Source organism: Oryctolagus cuniculus, chromosome 14 (assembly GCF_964237555.1).
Source record: "Oryctolagus cuniculus chromosome 14, mOryCun1.1, whole genome shotgun sequence".
Classification (NCBI taxonomy): Eukaryota; Metazoa; Chordata; class Mammalia; order Lagomorpha; family Leporidae; genus Oryctolagus; species Oryctolagus cuniculus.
The window spans coordinates 13,372,475-13,392,023 of record NC_091445.1 but is presented as its reverse complement, the minus strand read 5'-3'; the positions used below and the strand labels follow the sequence as shown (position 1 = coordinate 13,392,023).

General features: G+C 43.5%; 1 protein-coding gene across 1 annotated transcript in view; it reads right to left on the bottom strand.

Annotated features, from left to right (window-relative positions):
- ADGRV1 (adhesion G protein-coupled receptor V1) overlaps nt 1-19,549 on the bottom strand; it is a 597,653-nt gene that overhangs the window by 480,430 nt on the left and 97,674 nt on the right. The window contains exons 22-25 of the mRNA XM_070056453.1: nt 16,230-16,406; nt 8,657-8,837; nt 5,590-5,792; nt 2,618-2,747 (exon numbers count right to left, since the gene is read on the bottom strand). Of these exons, the coding sequence (XP_069912554.1) occupies nt 2,618-2,747; nt 5,590-5,792; nt 8,657-8,837; nt 16,230-16,406 (691 nt within the window). The remainder of the gene's footprint in view (nt 1-2,617; nt 2,748-5,589; nt 5,793-8,656; nt 8,838-16,229; nt 16,407-19,549) is intronic.

Below are 19,549 nucleotides of genomic sequence, written 5' to 3'. Positions count from 1 at the left end.
ATACCCTAAGCGCTAGCTTGCCAAATGTTTATAAAGACAGGAAGGCAGCAGTGACAGCAATGGCAAAGAGGGAGACTAAGGAAAGCAAAGCCACATTCACACATTGGGGCTTCTGCCAACGTCCTTGAATGTCAAGTTAAAGATCTGCCCTGTTCCCGTTTTACTCATCAAGAATAGGAACTCAGAGCTCCTAGAACCTGAAATCTTAGAGACTTAAGAGGCAAAATGATTTCCAATGACTACCTAACACATGGCTTTGCTTCTTATTCAGAAGTCATAATAAAGAGGTGTGAATTTCAGCAACATATGCAAGTGTATTTCAGGCAGCATGAAACATAGTTAGGCTATGGCTTCCACAACCAAACAAAATAGTATGGATTGAGTTGAGCCACAGAATGATCCACCTCCACCCACTGTTTCAAACACCAGCTCAGAAGTGTAGGCAGTGTCTTGATTCCTTCTCCTCTAATCATAGCCCTCTGGCAGGTAGAAATTAGGTTCTGACACTAGTGCTTAGTAAGAAACTGTAATATTGGTCTTCATATGCATATTCATGCCAGTTGACATGGGCAAGTTTCCACACAAAATCATAAGCACTGCTATGCTCACGGACATCTGATGTCCCTTGATGAATCAGTATGAGGCAATGGTTACTAACATTTACTTTTTTTTTTTTTTTTTTGACAGGCAGAGTGGACAATGAGAGAGAGAGAGACAGAGAGAAAGGTCTTCCTTTTGCCGTTGGTTCACCCTCCAATGGCCGCCGCGGCCGGCGCGCTGCGGCCGGCGCACCGCGCTGAGCCGATGGCAGGAGCCAGGAGCCAGGTGCTTTTCCTGGTCTCCCATGGGGTGCAGGGCCCAAGCACCTGGGCCATCCTCCACTGCACTCCCTGGCCACAGCAGAGAGCTGGCCTGGAAGAGGGGCAACCGGGACAGAATCCGGCGCCCCAACCGGGACTAGAACCCGGTGTGCCGGCGCCGCTAGGCGGAGGATTAGCCTAGTGAGCCGCGGCGCCGGCCCCCTTTTTCTTTTATCTATGTATTTTTTAGCCATTGGTGATGCAAAGGGCAACTTTTCAAATATTTCATAATTTTATTAATAAAAGTCCTGCCACGAATATAGTGCTTTGGAGATATGATGACTTGTGTGTGGAGGACACAGCTGGAGGCCAAGCTGGTTAACTGCATATGTGCACCTGCCGGACAGAGCATGCAAAACATCAACTGCTGTCTGCATTCACCAACCTGTGGCTCGGCTTACTCATTTTCCTGTTCCCAACCACTGGTTTTGTCTCCTTTGCTTTTACCTGGACTTTGCATTCTCACCTCAAAATCGTATGTTATACTAACAGACAATTTTTATTTTATTTATTTATTTATTTATTTATTTATTTATGACAGGCAGGGTGGACAGTGAGAGAGAGAGACAGAGAGAAAGATCTTCCTTTGCCATTGGTTCACCCTCCAATGGCCGCCGCGGCTGGCACACCGTACTGATCCGATGGCAGGAGCCAGGTGCTTCTCCTGGTCTCCCATGGGGTGCAGGGCCCAAGCACTTGGGCCATCCTCCACTGCACTCCCTGGCCACAGCAGAGAGCTGGCCTGGAAGAGGGGCAGCCGGGACAGAATCCTGCGCCCCAACCGGGACTAGAACCCGGTGTGCTGGCACCACAAGGCAGAGGATTAGCCTATTGAGCCGTGGCGCCGGCCACTAACAGACAATTTTGATATATCTATCTTCTCCAATCTTTCCTCTTGGAGGACTAATATTGTGGAGAGACTGTCCCGATGAATTCCCTATCAACTCTTAATTTCTTATACTTACAAAGCTAATACAGCGCATATCACATATATTCTCTGTGTGTGTCAGAAGAGGCCACATGTATTCTATAACACCTCCATAAGCATCTGATTATCAAATACCTTAATAAGTCTGCAAAGAAACAAATTATCCCTCTACATGGGATAACTATTATAGTCTCACTTCAATGCAGACAATTTTTCCCATTAAATGAGTTTTTACTTCAAACACACTCGGTATTCAGAACTTTCTAAACATCAGAACTGAGGGAATGGTTGACCTGCTTTACTGATCATCGTCTCAATTATCTAGCAGGCCTAGTTACCTGTCATATATGGATTTGGCTCTACAGAGGCACTGTGAAAATTAGAAGAGGAGGAGAACAGAGGCGATTTTAAAGGTACCCACTTTGAATAACATCTACACTGTGGTACAATTGACCTGTTTCATTTGAAAAACACATCTACTTTAGGAAAAGGCCACTGAATACAAAATGGGGGGAAAAGAGAGCTCAGTAGGTGGTATCCATATTACTCAGAATTAACTAATCCTCACAGCACAAGCATGTTAAGTTATCAGTTGAATATTAATTTATACACTTAAAATTATGGGAATTTTTTTTTCCAAGAAAGAGACTGTCAGAAATTTTCTACCATAAATATTAAGCAATTATTAACATCCAGACTATTTTCTCCAAGATCCACTAACTCATTCTTTTAAAGAAAAAAAGGTTAATTCACAGGAATGTGAATTCACAGAAATGTGAATGCTTCTTTAACAGCATACATCATCATGGTGCGTAGATTCTAGTCTTACCTCCTCCCTCCAAGTTTAACAACTCAACTTTAAAAGATTTTTCCAATTCAGGGATAGAATTATCAGTGATGTTGACAGAAATGTATTTGTATCTCTCTCCTGGTTGAAATTCTAGCGTGCCAGCAACACTCTGAAATACAAATAAAAGATCTGTCCATTAGATAATTATTCTGTTTATAAACTTGCAAAATGGAAACGTTTGCTTTGTCTCAAACTGTTAAATACTGTAACAAAAGAACATAAGACAACACAATTGAGAAGACTTAAGTTAATCAAAATAGTGGAAAATTCACAATATAACCTCTACATAAATATTTTTGAACTAAATAGATAGGTTTTTATATTTCTTATATGCTTAATCATCAAAAAAGTAATCAAAGCAAATAAAATTATCCTCATGTTGGACTCCACAAATTCCTAATTCAATGACCACAGGAACTCTGACCAACTATATTTAAAACTTTTTTTTTTTTTTTTTTTTTTGACAGGCAGAGTGGACAGTGAGAGAGAGAGACAGAGAGAAAGAACTTCCTTTGCCGTTGGTTCACCCTCCAATGGCCGCCGCGGCCGGCGCGCTGCGGCCGGCGCACCGCGCTGAGCCGATGGCAGGAGCCAGGAGCCAGGTGCTTTTCCTGGTCTCCCATGGGGTGCAGGGCCCAAGCACCTGGGCCATCCTCCACTGCACTCCCGGGCCACAGCGGAGGGCTGGCCTGGAAGAGGGGTAACTGGGACAGAATCCGGCGCCCCGACCGGGACTAGAACCCGGAGTGCCGGCGCCGCTAGGCGGAGGATTAGCCTAGTGAGCCGCGGCGCCGGCAAACTTTTGAAATTATATCATGGGGAAGCTTACATATGCAGTACATAGTAACAGCATTTTCATTCCCAGAATCTCTGCAAGCAATTATACCTATTAGTCCATTAGACATTAGTCCTTCCTTTATTAAACTCGCAGTTGCCAATCTTAACATAGTCTCCCTTCAGAAAAGTTCCCATACTCAAAGAACAGCAGTTATCCAAAAAAAGTCAAAGTTCTTTCTCTCCCATAATTTTATAGAAGCACTCCCCTCCAAGTCCTTTTTTATAGTTATTTAAAATTTTTCTAGATGTTAGCTTGTGAGATCAACATTTCATCTTGTGGAATTATGAAATGATGGATTCACTTGATCAGTATTTATCAAATCGCTGGCATATTATAGTACCACTTAAGTTGTATGAATTTTAAAACAAAATAAAGTTTTGCCTGCAGGGAGAACATTCTAGGTGGAATGTTAGGCATATAATAAAAATAATTCCACTAGATTAACTGCTATACAGGCATGCACAGAGCGCTCCAAGAGGAAGTAATTATCTTTGCCTAGAGGTTGGTAGTCAGTAGAATAATTTCACGATAGAAATGACATTCGGCTCTTTGAGGAAACCACTTTGCTTGATGTCAGCAGCATCTAACTGGCCCCTCTGGCTCCAGAACCATGTTCTTGTCCAGTGTTTCCACACCACACTCTCCTGGTTTTCTTGCTGTATTTCCAGCTCTCCCTCTTCAGTGCCAACTGCTGACTTTGACATTGTCCTTAGGATCTTTAAAAATCACTCATCAGGCTCTTTCTAGACCTTCTGTCTAGACAAGGCTAGGACATCCTCAGATTTTAACACCATATATGTGCTCCTAACCTCCAAAACTGTATCTCCTACTTCTGGTATCCAGATTTAATCCTTAGAACACTTTGAAATTTTTCTTAAGATCGTTGGCAGAATCTTAAATTCATGATCTTCATTTAAAACTGTGTCTTATCCAATCATCTTCATAGCTGTCAACTATAGAGCAAGTTGCCTACACGAGAAATTAGGTAGTCATTCTTAACACCATTTTCTACTTTATCATTCTCCCTAAACAATCCTCAAGTCTAGCTCTTTTCACTTCTAAATACTTTTGAGCTCACCTACTTATTGTCATCTACATTGTCTCAAGTCCTAGCCCAAGACACTATCACCTCTTACATTGCTCTACACTCCTTATTCAAAAGTCTGTGTCCTCTCACCCATTCTCCACAGTTCAGCCTAGTGATCTTCCAGAAACACACTAATATCTTTCAATTATTTCTCCTTTAAAATAAACAACCAAAAATGCAGCACGATTCCCAAGGCATTGAATGACCCAGTCCCTCTCGTATTTTTTGACAACATACCTAGTTCTCCACATTCCAGAAACACACCTTCCTCTAGTACCTCTGATAACCTGTGCCTTCCCAAGTAATGGCCTGTACTCATGCCATGCTACCTAGCTCAAGCAGTTCCTCATTCACTTTTGTCCTTAAACTTCCGAGTGCAGCATAAAGCCAATAAAGCCATCCTCAATAACCCCAGAGGCAGCTCTCCCAACTCCCCGCCCTTAATGCTTCCCACTGCTGTAACTCGGTGTTATCCGCGCTTTGCTATCACTCCACACAGCTGGGAAGGAGGCACCTGCACGGCAGGGATCACCTGAAACCTGGTTCAGTTCAGTGACACCTGAAACCCAGTTATCTCCTCTTCATGGGGTGGTCGCTTCTTCCATCCCTGCACACACACTTACATTCAGAGCCTAAGGGCTCTTAGTCTGGTGCTCATACAGAGAGCTGAAGTACCACAAGGAGGAATAAAGGCAGGTATCAGATGCAAGCAAATGCAAGTTTTCCAAGTGGTGACCACGACAACCAGGACTTCTGGGCAGCTCTGAAAACCCTCAGCAGTCTGCAGGGTGTAGTTTCTGGAGACTGGCGATACCCAGACTGGAAACTGAAGACCATCAGTAGGAAGATTTAAATATTTCTTCAAGCGACTACAAAGTATCAGGTTTCAATGAGCCATGGCACCTTAATTTGTGCAAATTTCAAGGACCAGAAAGGCATCATTGCTACTGTATACTCAAGTCCCTTCCCATCCTCCAGGGGAAGGACTACGCCCTGTTTTTTACCAGGGCGGTGCACGCGGCTCACCTGGTAGTCCCCAGGACTGGACGCCGTGACAGACACTGTTCTGAATCCTACAGACACCCTTCCCAGCAGTCCTTGTGCACGGACGACCAGCAGCCTGGCCTGTCCATCCTCTTCTTGCACGGTGACATGCGGCATGCTGGTGGCAGGCAGGATCCGGGCATCCTCGGGCTGAGGTGGCAGCCCTGTGGAGAACTGTAGCAAGCCTGCAGGGACACAATGGGCCATGCACATTTTCCCTTCCTGCCAATGAACTTCATAGGCAGCTGAAGCAATCTTGCACAATCATTTTTGTCACCCGCCAAAATTATCTTTTATTTTAAACATTTCACTGACTTGAAAGATAGTGAGAAAAAGAGAAGCATCTCGCACCTGCTGGTTCCTTCCCCAAATGTCTGCAACAGGCGGGGCTGGAGCAGGCCAAAGCAGGGAACCTGTAACTTACTGCAAGTCTACCACCTGGGAGGCGGAACCCAAACACCTCAACCATCACCACTGCCTGGAATCAGCACCAGAGTCCGGATTTGAACCCAGGCACTTCAACATGGGATGCCAGGCCTGCGCCGCGGCTCATTAGGCTAATCCTCCACCTTGCGGCACCGGCACCCCGGGTTCTAGTCCTGGTCGGGTCGCCGGATTCTGTCCCGGTTGCCCCTCTTCCAGGCCAGCTCTCTGCTGTGGCCAGGGAATGCAGTGGAGGGTGGCCCAAGTACTTGGGCCCCGCACCCCATGGGAGACCAGGATAAGTACCTGGCTCCTGCCATCGGATCAGTGCGGTACGCTGGCTGTGGCGGCCTCTCTCTCACTGTCCACTCTGCCTGTCAAAAAATAAAATAAATTAAAAAAATTAAAAAAAAATGGGATGCCAGTGTCCAGAGAGCCATCTTTCCTTAAAATGCTTACTTTTTCCATCTATTTCAGGAGGGGGGAGAGGGAGAGAGACAAAGATCTTCCATGTGATCATTCACTCCCAAGATGCCCACAACAGCCAAAGCTGGGCCAGATTGAAGCCAAGACCCCAGAACTCCATTTGGTTAAGTGGGTGGCAGGGGCCCAAGCACCTGAGTATCATCTGTGGACTCCCAGGAAGCATTAGCAGGGAACTAGGTCAGAAGTGGAGCAGTCAGGACTCGAACCAGAACTTGGAAATGGGACGTAGGTGTCCCAAGTGGTGGCTTAACCCACTGAGCCACAACACACACTCAAGACTGTTCTAACTGCTGTGCCAAACATCCACCCCACTGGGACAAAATTCCAAGAACTTTATATAGAAAACATTTTAATAAAGATTTGATTAACATGCTTTTGACATGAAACATGTTTATACACTTCACAAAGGTTAAAACTTAAAATAGTTGTCTCTACTCCAAGAAAACTATTTCCTACAAAAGCATCAGTAAGAGGCCAGTGCTGTGGCACAGCGGGTTAATGCCCTGGCCTGAAGCGCCAGCATCCCATATGGGCGCTGGTTCAAGACCCGGCTGCTCCACTTCCCATCCAGCTCTCTGCTATGGCCTGGGAAAGTGTCAGAAGGTGGCCCAAGTCCTTGGGCCCTGTACCCGTGTGAGAGACCTGGAAGAAACTCCTGGCTCCTGCTTCTGAGCGGCCCAGCTCCAGCCATTGCAGCCAACTGGGGAGTGAACTATTGAATGAAAGACCCCCCCCCACCCCTCCTCTAACTCTGACTTTCAAACAAATAAATAAATCTTTTTTAAAAAAAGCATCAGTAAAAGGATTATAGTTTTAAGATGTTTATTCTCAAATATTTATTCATGTGACCAGAATCTACAACTCATTCTCTAACTTATAGTGGAACAGGATTTGAAGCATTCTAAAGATTTCTAACAGTTCTTTTAGAAAAAATTCAACTTTGAAACCCAGAATTGAACAACCTCTCAGTTTTCCTAAACAGATCTTTTTATAGATTTATGTGCTTTATTCTCACACAAGAAATACTACTTTTCAGGGCTGGCATTGTGGTATAGTGGGAGTGCCGCCACCTTTTGTGCGGCATTCCTTATGGGCACCTGGCTGCTCCACTTCTGATCTAGGTCCCTGCTAATGTGCCTGGGAAAGCAGTGGAGGATGGCCCAAGTGCTTGGGCCCCAGCACCCATGTGGGAGACCAGATGAAGCTTTTGGCTTCGGTCTGGGTCTGGCCCAGTCTTGTCCACTGCAGCCATTTGAGGAGTGAACCAGCAGACCGATGATCTTCACTGTCTCTACCTTTCATTTTCTCATACTGTCTTTCAAATCAGTAAAATACATACATAAAAAAAATCACTTTCCAATACAGGAGATACAGGGAAACTATAACAGTTCCCCACTTAAGAAAATTAAAAATTTTAACTGTAAGAGAAAAATATATTAATATAAGTGCAGTGATAGCTTCACTTTTTGAGCCCTAATAAAATATGAATCAACTTCTTCAAATACTTAGGTGTGAATATTATCACCACAGGATAATTTTTAAATAAATCTTAAGGCCATAAATAGTCTTGCAAAAGCTTTCCAGTGAGTATTACTAAATTTCATATATTGATAATTTCCTGTCTTATACAACATCTCTCAAAATGGCAGCATAGAAGTTAAAGAGCTCTTGGCCAGCGCCATGTCTCAATAGGCTAATCCTCCGCCTTGCGGCACCAGTACACCGGGTTCTAGTCCCGGTCCGGGTGCCGGATTCTGTCCCGGTTGCCCCTCTTCCAGGCCAGCTCTCTGCTGTGGCCAGGGAGTGCAGTGGAGGATGGCCCAAGTACTTGGGCCCTGCACCCCATGGGAGACCAGGAGAAGCACCTGGCTCCTGCCTTCGGATCAGCGCAGTGCGCCAGCCGCAGCGCGCTGGCCGCAGCGGCCATTGGAGGGTAAACCAACGGCAAAAGGAAGACCTTTCTCTGTTTCTCACTGTTCACTCTGCCTGTCAAAAAAAAAAAAAAAAAAAAAAAGTTAAAGAGCTCAGAAGTCTTACAGATTTTTACTTCGATCATTCATAAAAACTGCCTTAGAAAGTTCTTAACACCACCAAGCACCCCACAGGTGCGAGTACTGTTCTCGCAGAGGGTGTGGGTTACCATATGGCTGGTCACTGGCTTTCACAGTGATGTCGGTGGTTTCCTTCTCAGGATCGACACTTGCACCGCTGGTGGGAGTAGAACCAACTTTCCCATCTCCAGGAATTGTGGAAACCAGCGTCACACGAAAATACTCATTCAGCTCAGGAACATCGTCATCAAGAACATGTACATTCAGGACCTGGAAACGGTGACATCCAGAGGCATTAGGCAGTGACACCTGCAGAAATTGCCTCCAGAGGAAAACAAAACAGCCAATTCAGTTACATTCAGTTACACTGAATGACTTCCATTTGATCACCACTCATCACATCCTGTATCAAGAACTGTAGAGAGCAGCTGGTAGGTCCCAAACATCAAGACAGATCAGGAAGTGGAAAAGCTAGCTGTCCACTTTGATCAGTGTCCACTGCACGCGTGTGCTGATACTACACTGTACTCCATAAACATGCACAAGCATTAAGTGTTCAAAATACTAAGAAAAGTTTTTAAATTACATTTAAGAAAGTTACTATTTCACATGATTATTTGAATATAAATTTAAGCATTATACATGCACAAATAAAAAATGAAGTAGATCTGAGATTAATTCCCTAAACATTATATAATGGATGCTGCTATGGTCTAAATCTGTGTCCTCCCAAAATCCCTATGTTGAAATCCAATCCCCAAGATGAACGCATTAAGAGGTAGGGCCTTTGGGAGACGATGATTAGATCTTCAAAGCAGAGGCCTCATGAAAGCAATCAGTGCACTTACAACAGAGGCCTTAGGGGAGAAGGTATTCGGCACTGTGGTTAAGTCACCTCTTGGAAAGTCGGAATCCCAGATCAGAGTGCCCAGCTCTGCTTCCAATCCCAGCTTCCTGCCAATGTGCATCCTGGGAGTGGCTTAAGTAGTTGGCTCCTTGCCACCATATGGGAGATCTGTATTAAGTTCCTGGCTCCCAGCTGCAGCGTGGTCTAACCAGAGTTGTGGGGATTCGGGCAGTGAACCAGTGAATGAGATCTGTGTGTGTGTGTGTGTGTATTTCAAATACAATGAAAATAAGTGAATAAAAGGGTTTTTTTTTAGGTTGGGGGCATGGAGAGTGCTTTGTTGCTCCTTCAAAATGTAAGGACATACTGAAAAGACGTCATGTCTATAAGACAGGGAAGCACTGGATGCACAAACAAAATCCATGGAACCTTGATGTTGGACTTTCCACTCTGCAGACATATAAGCAAAAAATATCTATCATTTACAAACTATCCAGTCTAAGGTGTGCTGCTTTGGCAGTTTTAAGAACAAAGGCAAGGCCAGCGCCATGGCACTCTAGGTTAATCCTCCACCTGCGGCGCCAGCATCCTATATGGGCACTGGGTTCTAGTCCCAGTTACTCCCTTTCCAGTCTAGCTCTCTGCTGTGGCCTGAGAAAGCAGCGAGGATGGCCCAAGTGCTTGGGCCCCTGCACCTGCATGGGAGACCAGGAGGAAGCACCTGGCTCCTGGTTTCAGATCGGTGCAGCTCCGGCCGTCACAGCCACTTGGGAAGTGAACCAATGGAAGGAAGGCCCCCCCCCCCCGTCTGTAACTCTGCCTGTCAAATAAATAAATAAAAATCTTAAAAAGTTATTAAAAAAACAAAGGCAAGTGCCAAGGAGTCCCATCTTCTGTTGAAAATTATCCTAGTCACACATTACCATCATACTGTGATAATTTATCAACATTTTTATTCCAAAGATAGTGGTATTACCAGCCTCAGAGCAAAGCTCCCTCACATAATGTGATGTGGTAGAGAAGTAAGAAAGGGCAGTGTAGACATGTCCAGAGCCTGAACAAGGCAGGCCTAACATGCCCAGGACCAGGAGTTTAGAAAGACAGTTCACAACGGACCTTGACTCCCTGGCATTAGCTATCAACTCAACATTAGAAAGGCCCATTTCACCGCGTCTCATGCCTGCTGTCCTGCACCACCAGCCTCTCCCCTGCCTGTGTGCCCCCCTCTTGCCTGAAGTCTCTGGGCTGCTTCCTTGATCTTTCTGACCCACTTTCTTTCAATGAAACCCTCACATTCCTATGTATTTCTCTCATTTTCCAAACAAATCCTGAATTTTACCATGTTGTGTCTCATATGGGCCAACGCTTAGAATTCTTATCTAAATAAATGACAAGAACCCCAAATACTGCATTTTGGTTTATATTCTTCTAGAACATAATGGCGACCACAAAGGGGCTTGTTTAATTGGTTTAAAAACCAGCAACATGCTAACAGTTTCACAGGCTTTTAAGCCCTGAAAATCTTTGTCTCTCAGCCTCTCTTCTCTCAGATTTCTCAGTTTAACAAATGTAGCCAACACGCAGTTTCGTCTCCCAGGAAACGTGCCAGAGGAGGTTTTGGTTTTATGAGAGGCAAAGTTCAGGTGGTTTCTGGTTTTCTCTCAGTGTTCGCAGTTTGTGAAGAGATTGTAAAGATGCACATTTTATGTTTTTTGCATTCCTAGTTTTGGTAGCTTCAGGCAAGCAAAAGCCAATAAAAACATTAGCAATCACTTCTTAGGAACTTCATTAACTTTAAAGCAGCATCCAGGAATAGCACATTTTTTGCAAGCACTTCAACATAATTATAATACAACTCTTTGAGGACAGAGGTCCTGCATGGGAAATAAGTGACTCTTGTTTATTTAACAATTAACACTCTTATGTATAACATCAGTGATCACCTAAGGCTCTTGGGAAAAAGTGAAATTAACTTCAAGATGCAATGACTTTGAACAGCCCTTGTCTTGACTTTTGAGGACAGTTTTTTTGTTTGTTTTTTGTTTTTTTCCATGCAAATTGTTGAACTCCTTACTTAGTATAGAGTTGGTCTTCGGTATATAAAGTTAATCAAAAATTGATCTTAGTGGAGAATGGGACAGGGAATGGGGGAGAGAGGAAGAAGAAGGGTGGGAAGGTGGGTGGGCGGGCAGGCATGGTGGAAACAACGATTATATCCCTAAAGTTGAACTTATGAAATGCATGAAGTCCGTATTCCTTAAATAAAAGGTTGTTTTTGGAGGAAAAATAAATTTAAAATGTTAGTGGTAATGGAGTTAGGAAGAAAAGGTGGGACAAAGAGGCCAGTCTGTGTTTGTCAATATTCACAAGTATCCAAGTTGTTCGTGATGTGTTTTTAAGAAAAATTTACAGATTTTGTAAGGTTAGAAACTTAAGTTTCATGGATGGACTTAATGTTACTGAATTTGGTCTGTCACAAGTTCATTGATTTTCCAATCAGGCATGCTTTTATTTCTGGTAGGAGAGAACTAATAGCACCAAAATGGCAGCCTCCATCTGAAACATGTGGTTGCCAAGATGGCGGCCCCCATGGCAACTTCACTATTATCAGAAGATGGGCAACAGACTCCATCTCCAAGATGGCAGCCCCCATGCTATATGCCTGATCAGCAGAGTGACTTTTATTATGGCTTTTTATTACTCTAGCGTTTTATTTGGGCTTTGCATTGGTTTATTATTTTAGCTATACTCTGGTTTACCCTTTTGGCTTTGCACAGGCTCCCTTATCCTTTTGGCTATGTGCCAGTCCCTTTTCGGATTCCTGATTTGTTATTTTAGCACTTTGGTTTTACACTAGTTCTCTTTAGCTTCTTGGGGTTTGGTATCCCACGTGTGGTGAGCCTCCCAAGATTTCATCTCAGACCAGATGGTTTTCTTTGGCCTTCCAGAATGGTGTTTTCCAGAACAGGCTGAGTCTTATTTCAGTATGGTGTTTTAGCTTTACAACGGGTTTAAAAAAGAAAGAGGAATAGCTGGAAGCCCCCTCAGTGGGCTGGGTAAAACAATGGACACCATTTTGTGTACCAGTAGAGACTTTAAGGTGTCAATGGATCCAAGTCACATCCTTAAGGATAATTAAGGCTTATGGAGAGCTGTAGCTGTTTATCTTCTCTGGTCTTACAACGTGACTATTCAGCTGTATAGTTCTGCATACATTTCTATGGACTCACTTGTAAGGGTGCAGTTTGATAATTTGCCATAGGATCTCAAATCCCATCTTGACCAAGATGGCAAAAGGAGGATTTTAAATGTTTATTGACAATATAGACAGGATTAAGTATTTAGTGTTCATACACATAGGAATAAGTGTTTAGTAATAATATAGATAAGATTAAAGGGAGAGACTGCTCTAACATGGGAAGTAGTACATACAGCAGACTCATAGAAAGCCAATTACTGTAACACTCAGTGGCCTCAGGATCAGCCTATAAGGCATTTTGGTCTGGATGAAAAGCCCATGAGAGAATTTCAGGCTTGGAAAGCCAGGACAATGCTGCAGAAAGTTTCCCTACATAAAGGGCCTCTGAGGGTGAGACCCCAGTGGCAAGAAGTGGTCATCAAAGATGGATGTTCTCTTCCCTGAAGAGAAAAACAAACTTCCTCTTTGCTCATGACCTTGTCTGAAAACTGATGTGGTTTGTGGACTGAAAAGACTTCCACAGCCTAGACATCTCATCTCAAGAGCCCCAGGTGATCATTCACATCATACAGAAGACTGGTAATTGTTAAATTAACAGGAGTCACCATGTACGAAAGTCCCATGCAGAACCTCTGTTCTCAAAGAGTTGTGTAATTTGAGTTAATGGTAAAACTTACTCTCAAAGATTTACTTTGTTTTCGTGTATTAAGCAGAGGATATTCTTATGTCTCGTAAGTTTTAGTTATGTCTAAGTGTCCAACTCCATTGCTTGCAAGGGATGTTACTCTTATGTGCTTCTTTAAGGTTAATTAAGTTTCTCAAATATGGTCTCTTGGATCCAAGTCTCCCTGCACTGCCTGCAATGGCACCACTTGGCTAGACAGCAGTCAGGAGACAGATCACAGAGACCTTCTCAGTCCCCACAAGCAACTTGTACCCCATTCCACAAAGACTGCAGATAAACTGAAATATCATAAACAAGGGATTGACAAAAAGAACCTTCTGCTGTACAGAAAGAACCATGGCAAAATGCAAACACGGCAGAGTGAGGAAGGAGGCAAGAAGGTGAGCGAAAGCATTTACGGAATTTTGAACCAGTCTGGGGGCAAAAGCAAGAAGGAAAAATAGATGGATTTGAGATTTCTCTGAAGACAGCAAATGCAGGCTTGATGGCATCCACAGCCTGCAGTGAGGGGCACAGATGAAGATGTATCCCGATTTCTATCAGATGGAAGAGTGACAGCCACCTGCAAACAAACTCTAAACCCAAACACAGTCTCCAAACACTGGCTGTGGGTGTAAAAGCACCTGGAGAGCTTATTTTTTTTAATTTAGCTTTTCTACAGATTTTGATTCCATAGGTCTCAGATAGAATTTGAATTTGGCTTTCAATGTTTAATTATTTTTCATTAAAGACTAATTTAGAGCATTGACTCGTGTGCAAAGGAGATATGCAGAAATGACACCTACCATTCACAGGTCACCTCTATGGAAGAGAATATCTTAAAGAATTCTCCACCTGAACACTTGCAACTATTTTAGTTTGCAAGTTTGATTAAATGTGTGTTGCAAAAGGTATAGGAATCTAATTTCTAAAGCAACAGTTACCAGGATTTCTTATTTCATAGTTAGTATATTTTCCATGAAGAATTGTGGGTTATCAAACCAGGTTTGCCTTGTCTTAACATTAAAAAGTTATGACATACCATCAGTTCTTTCATAAAAAAAACACGTTAAGTCCAAGAACAAAATGGAAAAAGGCAAAGCATCAAAATAAAATATAGTACTATAAGTTGATCATTTTGGCTTTATGCAAACTTCCTTGTTGTCTCAATTTTCCTCATCGCACCAGAGATTTCTTTTATTTTTTAATTTTGACAGACAAAGTTAGACAGTGAGAGAGAGAGACAGGGAGAGAGGTCTTCCTTCTTCTGTTGGTTCAACCCCCAAGTGGCTGTGACGGCCAGCGCACTGCGTCAATCCGAAGCCAGGAGCCAGGTGCTTCCTCCTGGTCTCCCATGCGGGTCCAGGGCCCAGGCATTTGGGCCATCCTCCACTGCCTTCCTGGGCCACAGCAGAGAGCTGGATTGGAAGAGGAGCAACAGGGACAGAATACGGCACCCCAACCAGGACTAGAACCAGGGTGCCGGCGCCATAGGCGGAGGATTAGCCTAGTGAGCCATGGCGCCGACCCTGAACCAGAGATTAAAATGTTTACCATGGCCCTATCTCTAGGTCACTGCTATAGAAATTCTGTTATAAACTATCTGTATGCTTCTTCCTCCAAATTATAAAATTTATTGCTCTTCCTTAGTTCAATTCTTTAAATCTGAATATTGTAAGCTGCCAAAGTTTATCATTCTTATCCAATTAATACTCTCAAAAATTTCCTCAAAGACCACTATCAGCAAACTGTAATTCACTATGTTTCTGATTCTCTGTAAGCTACTCACATTTCTGAAGATAATCTTAAATATTTTTGCAAGGCAGAGAGAAAAATTCCATTTATAGAAGTCTTATGAAACACCTGTTCAGAAATGCAATTATTTCAAAGTTTTTTCTTATGAAATTAGAGGTCATTTTTACTTCTGAAGAACAGGAAAACTTCCTCACTTCCCTAAATTCAATGCAAATAAAATGAGGTTATAGTTATAAGAATTTCTCAGGGGCCGGCGCTATGGTGTATCGGGTAAAAGCTGCTGCCTGAAGTGCCAGTATTCCATATGGGCACTGATTCGAGATCCAGCTGCTCCACTTCCGACCCAGCCCTCTGCTATAGCCTGGGAAAGCAGTGGAGGACGGCCCAAGTGCTTGAGTCCCTGCAACCACGTGGGAGGTAAGAAGCTCCAACCTCCTGGCTTTGGATTGGCTCAGCTCCAGCTGTGTAACCACTTAAGGAGGGAGCCAGTGGATGAAGACCTCTCTCTCTGCCTTTCAAATACATAAATCTTTAAAAAAGAAAGAGGGGCCAGCGCTGTGGCGCAGGGGATTAACGTCCTGGCCTGAAGCACCGGCATCCCCTATGGGCGCCAGCCTGAGACCCGGCTGCTCTGCTTCCGCTCCGGCTCTCTGCTGTGGACTGAGAAAGCAGTTGAAGATGGCCAAGACCTTGGGCCCCTCTACCCACAAGGGAGACCTGGAAGAAGCTCCTGGCTTCAGATCGGCGCAGCTCCGGCTGTTGCGGCCAATTGGGGAGTGAACCATCGGATGGAGGACCTCTCTCTCTGCCTCTCCTCTCTGTGTAACTCTGACTTTCAAATAAATAAATAAATCTTAAAAAAAAAAAAAAAGACAGAATCTCATTGACTAAGAATACTATCAAGATTCTGTGGTTTCCCTTTGTCTCAAATAATAACAAAAAAGCTCACAAGCTGCAAGCTATATCACTACTTATTATATCATGATTAGGGAGTGGGTAAAACTGTAACAAGCATCACTCAAAATCCTTTAGTCTTTTTGTAAAAATGAGTTTTTAAAAGTGTTATACCATAATATAGATCTTAACTCCTGAGTATGTTAAATTGCTTAAATAGCAACAAGCTACACAGCAATCCCAAAACAAACCTTTCAGGACCAGCTTTCCAGGAGGCTTTCAAACAAAGACAGCAGGGTTTACCTCTGATCTCTGCCCAGGAAGGAACGTGACAGTTCCGCTGGCATTGGCAAAGTCATCCACCAGGTAATCCACTCTGTCAGCTTCGACCTGTGAGATGGTGTAGGACACATGCACGCGGTCCAGCGCTCCCCGCGTTCTCTCGACCACACAGGAGACAGTGGATCCCTCCTCTGCCACCTGAAGTTGAATGTAAATCACAGAGGTGAATGCCTATTGAAATCAGAGACAAACAGCAATGCACTCATGGAACGCTTCTACCTTAATTCTATGAATTTCTGCCTCTCGCAACGGGACGGAGGATTTGTCTACATTTGCTCAGATGTATTTGACTGCTAAAGCATATTTAAATCATTTTCTCCTGTTCCCATTGCAGAGAGACATAAAGCAAAAAGAATTATTTCCTATATATAGGCAATACATTCATCAATACCTGCTTTGTGTGAGCCTCTTAGAATTTATAACTTTTTTTTTTCCAAATGCATTCAAACTCCTTTCTTCTGCATTAATCTAACAAGGAAGACAAACTTGGAATTTTATAATGGTTTCAACACAAAGAGCCCAAATGGAGACAGAGCAAAGTGGTAGGGAGTGGAACAAGACATCAGGAAGCACTTTCAAGGCACAGACATCAGATACACAGTGTCTGATTGACTGTGGGAGAGATAAAGGGCACAATGGTCAGAGCCAAGCAGGTATCTTTGCATGTTCAGTATCCACAAATGCTACTGGTGATGACGACAGCAAAATCAAGTGAAGATGCCTATCTTCACATCACAGCATGATCGAAGCTGGAGACCCATGCTTCTATTCCTAACACTTTCAGGGATGTCAATTCTATAATCCTCCTGGCAAGCTTCAGTGCTTAGTGTTTTAGACTCAGCAATTTTCCTATACCTAAACAGTTTCCTTCCTAAAATTGATACATTTCCCTCCTATACAGGCTTAGACAATAATGATTTGGGGGTTTTCCTTTTTTGATTTCAGGAGTTTAACCAGATTAGGTACTGTGGCTTGTGTAGGGAAGTTCTCCCTTATTCAAAGGCCTAATTCTGCTGAAGTTCAGACATTTCCAAGGAGAGGCACAGCTTCCCAACCAGCCAGAGCTAACCCACCACCACCACAGTAGCCAGTATTGAAGACAACTACACTGGCCCAGAAAGCCAGAGAAACACACAACAACTATTTCTCATTCTACACAGATTTTTAGATTTTATTGTTTGATTATGTAGTTTAAGAGAATCTAAACATGTTTAATATGTGAACTGATATATACCCTTTCTCTTAAAAATTCTTTGATTGTTAAATGTTTTCATTTTAAAGGGGCCAGAGAGGATATCTTCAATCTGCTGATTTACCATTCAAATGTCTGCAATAAGTGGAAGCCAGGAGCAAGAAAATTAATCCAGGGAACCCCACCAAGTATTTGAGTCATCATCTGTTGCCTCCCAGATGAGTACTTAGCAGGGAGCTGGTCAAAAAGAAAGGTGACACTCAAGCAAGGCATCCCAATTGGCATCTTAACTGCTTCACCAAGTGCCAACCCTCATGTCTTGATATTAACACATGGTGAGTTAAGTGCCAGCAAAGGCTTAGTGATACCTACTATGTTCCATTCTTGGTGCTACAGGTACAATGAAAAACAAGAGTCTGACACTCAGAGTGCCTTCACTTCACTCGTGGAGAGAGAAAGTAGATAAACAGACTTATAAATAATGAAGCAAATTAAGAACAGGTCAATGCTACAAAAAATCTTGGTTGAATGGCAGACAATGACGAGTTGGGAGAAGCAACCGCGCACTTTGAGTACAGAAGTCTTCCCTGAAGAGGTGTCTTGTAGCTGAGATTTGGAGGGCTCATTAGGAAGCTTTGGGATCACAGTGCTCCAGACAGGTGAGCAAGCACTGACTCCGAGAGCAGAACTGAGCAAGGTGAGTAAGACTGAAGCACATTGAGCAATGGGGAAACGATGGAAAGGGAGGGTCGAGTCACAGCCAGAGTCGCGTCCTGAAGGGAGTCACAGGGAACCTAAGGTCACAAGGCACCACAATGGTGTCTCACAACCAGACGGAAGCCAGCTGATGGGGGCCAGTGCTGTGCTGTAACATGTAAAGCCATTGCCCGCAGTGTCGGCATCCCATATGGACACCTGTTTGAGTCCCAGTTGCTCTACTTCTGATCCAGCTCTCTATGGCTTGGGAAAGCAGTGGAAGATGGCCCAAGTGCTTGGCCCCTGCACCCACGTGGGAGATCCAGAAGAGGCTCCTCACTTCAGATTGGCCCAGCTAGGGCCATTGCAGCCATTTGGGGAGTGACTCAGCAGATGCAAAGACCTCTCTACCCCTCTCTGCCTCTCTGTAACTCCGCCTTTCAAATAAATATTTAAAAAAAAAAGTCTAATCATTAAGCAGTAATAACTGCCAAGCTAGTAACCAGGCATTTGATGAGATTCTGTCTAATTCAAGTTATTTTGTCAGGCTTCTTCTAAATCTGTTTCTAACCCTATAAAATGAAGACAGTAGTGTACAGATTGAGTACTCCTTATCCAAAATGCTCAGGACTGAAAGTGCTTCAAACTCAGGAATATTTGTATATACAAACGAATTATCTTGGGAATGGGATCCAAGTTTAAATATAAATTCATTTGTTTCAAAAATACTTATACACATGCGCTTGGAGGTAATTTTATATGATATTTATAGAACAGTTTTGTTAGTTTCAATCAGAGTGTGGTAATTTATACTTGTATTAGGTCAATATTCAAACAAGTTCAGATTTTGGGGAAAAGTATTTGGTACAGTGGCTTGGGAAGCTCACAATCATATCTCACTGCATAGCTCAAGTCCTAATTACTGGGGTTTTTTTTTTTTTGGGTTTTTTGTTTTTTGTATTTTTTTGACAGGCAGAGTGGACAGTGAGAGACAGAGAAAAAGGTCTTCCTTTATCATTGGTTCACCCTCCAATGGCCTCTGCAGCTGGTGCACTGATCCAAAGCCAAGAGCCAGGTACTTATCCTGGTCTCCCATGGGGTGCAGGGCCCAAGCACTTGGGCCATCCTCCACTGCACTCCCGGGCCACAGCAGAGAGCTGGCCTGGAAGAGGGGCAACCAGGACAGAATCTGGCACCCCGACCGGGACTAGAACCCTCTGTGCCGGCGCCACAAGTATTTGGTACAGTGGCTTGGGAAGCTCACAATCATATCTCACTGCATAGCTCAAGTCCTAATTACTGGGGTTTTTTTTTTTTTTGGGTTTTTTGTTTTTTGTATTTTTTTGACAGGCAGAGTGGACAGTGAGAGACAGAGAAAAAGGTCTTCCTTTAT